At 45.0% G+C, this 3498-nt stretch overlaps 1 protein-coding gene across 1 annotated transcript; it reads left to right on the forward strand.

The window, feature by feature from the left end:
- The first annotated feature begins 353 nt into the window (after nt 1-353).
- On the forward strand, nt 354-2645 carry LOC144165826 (toll-like receptor 2 type-1). Its single transcript, XM_077695602.1, has one exon. It carries the CDS (start codon nt 354-356, stop codon nt 2643-2645), a length of 2292 nt encoding a protein of 763 aa, XP_077551728.1.
- Nucleotides 2646-3498: the final 853 nt, after the last annotated feature.

A 3498-nucleotide genomic window follows, 5' to 3' on the forward strand; every position in this document is an offset into this window, starting at 1 on the left:
AACATGCAGGAACTGGGGCAGGGTGTTGAGTATTAAAGAACGGCAAGTTTCTACACGGCAAGTACACATTGGTTTTTGTTAACGGTTGAAATGTTCAAGAAAATTGCAGCAGTAGAGAAACAGTGGACTGCGCTTTCAACAAATGCGTTTAAACAAAATACCAGTCAAGTGTAGTAAAATGGGTAATCACATTCCTGTAAAACAAAATCACCACTCTGCTTTGCGACTAAAAAGAACAGTGCTTAGACATCTCACTAGGAAGAGTACCCCACTTGTTTTTATTTTGTTCAGTACTCGTGACCTTAAAAACCACAGCTATGTAATATCTGTATTTCTAACTATTGCAGATTTCCATGCGTTGGAAGACTTATGTGTTCTATCTCTGGAGCTTGTTATGCTCAACCGACGGAACCTCGGTCTACCTGCCCTGCCAGGAAACCAAGAACCAGGCGACACTCCTCCATGAACTCAAGCACTGCAACCTAAGCGTTGAAAATGGTCATCTTCACGCTCGTTGTCACATTCTTGTCAAGTTCCCTCTTCGTAACCAGTCTATTCCTTCTGAACCCGATATAATGACAATGGAGCAACTACTCGTTTCAGAAGATACTGTTCGCACCGTGTCTCAGGCCTGTGCCTCAACCCGCTTGTCTCTCCTACGTGTGGAATTTAAGAAATGGGACGTCTTTCCTGAAAATTTAAATAGTAGCTACGATCACTTTGAGATGGTGGATAGAAGATACATGGGACGGTTTAGTTTATATTCACTGCTCATAGAAATTCGGCAGCTGACATTTGACGTGACATTACACAAGCCCCCGCCTGTAGCTGTCGCCGTATCGGACAGCAAGAGGGTCAACCAAAGTGACATTTTCAGCATTTATGGCCTTGCTGACTTCTACCACCTCGCATTCCCGGACTGCTGTGATATATTTCGCGTCTATGAATTCAGCGAGCTCATCCAAATTTCAAATCAATACGATGCGGTTATAACGGTAACGGGGATATTTGAAGAACTGCCATTGACATTTTTTGGTATTCTTGCGTTCACACCTATTATGCGTGTCGCAATTCATAGTTGTAGCATCCGCCACGTCGCGAACAGCGCTGTTCCTTCCATAAAGAGTATTCGGCATCTTGAATTTTCACAGTGTCCTATTGAGAGCGTTGATCCGTGGGTGTTCCAACATATTCCGTCTGTTAAGAATATTTCTCTGACAAGCACGAAACTCCCCGGTATACCAGAAGCAATATTTTCTTTGAAAACATTGATATATCTAAACATGTCTGGCACAAATGTTCCTCCAGGACTGGGGTTCGACTTTTGGCCCGCCAGCCGTAATGTAAAGAGCAGTGCGGAGCGCTTAATCACAAGCGGCAGCAACGTGACATTATTACGTGATCGTGAACTGTGTGGTTTCCCGAATTTAACTGAACTACACATGGATGGGTGCCACCTGGAGATTCTACAAGGCTCCCCATTCGTATGCCTAAAAAAACTGCAGGTTCTTTCCTTGGAGGGAAACAAAATACCAGCACTCCATGAAGCGACGCTTGAAGGCCTTACAGATTTACTATTGCTGAACATGAACCGCAACCGTCTGACTGTGTTTGATGGGACAAATGTACTCATTCCCTTGATGTCCCTGCAAGTGCTTCACATATCCTTCAACAGCATCGAAGAATTCCGTGTGGACAAACCTCTCAACAGTTCCCCTGAAGTGCTTTTCGCTCAACACAACAGGATAACGAAGTGGAAGCCACCAATCTTTTCTCGGATGACTAAAATGAAAATTTTGAATCTTAGCCATAATATGATCGCGGTGCTCGACAACGAAATGTTCCGCGACCTGAACGACATACAGAACGTGAGCCTCAGCTTCAATCCCTGGGACTGCAGCAGCTGCTACCTCAACAACCTTCACAACTTTTTGGACAATCACCAAGTGCAGTGTGCAGCGTGCGTGACCTGCGAGATTCCGGAGGGAAAACAGGGATACCATGTTCGGAGCGTTGCATGGAGAGAGGAAGAGTGCGTACTTCCGGACTATTATCCCGTGTACGCTACTGCGGGGATTATTTGTATTATTTTGGCCGCCGTGCTTGTTTATGGCGCTTACAAATACCGCTGGAACTTCATGTATCTGCATTTGTACCTTAAAGTCGGCATCAAGGGCAACAGGAGGCACGTGAACGCGGGGAATTACGCATGGGACGCTTTCGTATCCTACCATTCCTCTGACTCGGATTGGGTTCACGAAGTTCTGCTGCACAAACTCGAATCGCCTCCCCACAAGTTCCATCTTTGCGTCGCCGCGAGAGACTTTATACCGGGTGTTTTAATCACCGACAATATATTGCGAGCCATTACGCACAGTCGCGTCTGCCTCTTCGTGTTGAGCCCTGCATTCTGCCGCAGCCGCTGGTGCATGATAGAACTGAGCCTCGCTCAACAGCATTTCTCTGACACCGAAAAGTCCGACGGTTTGGTCTTCATCAAAAAGGAGCAAGTCCGGGAATCTGAAATGAGTAACCTGCTGCTGCGTCTGACAAGATCGAGAACGTACATACGAGTTCCCCCGTTTAATGCAACCGAGAGGCGGAATAACCTTTTCTGGATGCAGCTCCAAGCCGCTCTGCAGTGAAGGAATTTATCAGCATCTTACGAATTTACCAATAAAGAGATGGCAGTTATGGAAATTTGTCTCCGTTCTTGTGATTAAAAATTTCCCTATTGTCTTGTTTGTGCAAATTATACCGCTAGCGCTCCGTTTGTTTCACAGCCCCGTATTTTACTGATATGTTTCGTTCATTTGCATAAAAAACATCAGAACAATTTGGCGGCCCCTCCTCAGTCTTTCTAACCCCTTTTTACTCCCATTTCAACTTCTCTACGCAATTCCCTTGCGTACTACAGAATGTAGAACGTTCTGGATTATTTGAGCCGCTTAAAACACTAGCCAACTTTTGCCGGCTGTTCTGCAACCAAACCAGCCTGCTGAAAAAATGCTGGTAAATTCGCCCCTTCTACTCAGTTCATTTTATTTAAGGGAGGCAATTTTCGACAGTATGTTAAGCTGTATCAGCCTTGCGCAATTTCAAAGGAAGCGTACCTTTCGAATAATATGAATATACCCTGCGTACGTACAGTAGAAATTGAAGCTGGTGATGTTTTGAGAACAGAGGCTATTATAACTCAAAAGAACATGCAACTGAAAATACTAGATTGAGGCACCTCCTTTTTCTGCATGTATGTTCATATAGTGCACAGCCTATTCGTACCATACACTTTGTTCTGTTGAGCTTGTAGCACGAAATAGCTAAATTCCTACGAACCACAAAGACAGTTGTGTTAGGGCCCTTTTTGTCTTCTAGTTTTCCGTGTGCATTTGCAAGAGAGATAAATAGAACGTAAGGCTGTCATACGCGGCCATGTTCCCCGCGTGTTATGGGTAGGGGGTGGGTAATGGAAATTCGTCAGTCGAATGCCGTAGCTCA

The sequence above is a fragment of the Haemaphysalis longicornis genome, unplaced genomic scaffold (assembly GCF_048455015.1).
Source record: "Haemaphysalis longicornis isolate Haplotype H1 unplaced genomic scaffold, Haemaphysalis longicornis Haplotype H1 scaffold_15, whole genome shotgun sequence".
In the NCBI taxonomy this organism is placed as follows: Eukaryota; Metazoa; Arthropoda; class Arachnida; order Ixodida; family Ixodidae; genus Haemaphysalis; species Haemaphysalis longicornis.

Bases quoted from the DNA above. Each gene is read 5' to 3' on its own strand.
- LOC144165826 (XM_077695602.1), top strand. From the start codon at position 354: ATGCGTTGGAAGACTTATGTGTTCTATCTCTGGAGCTTGTTATGCTCA.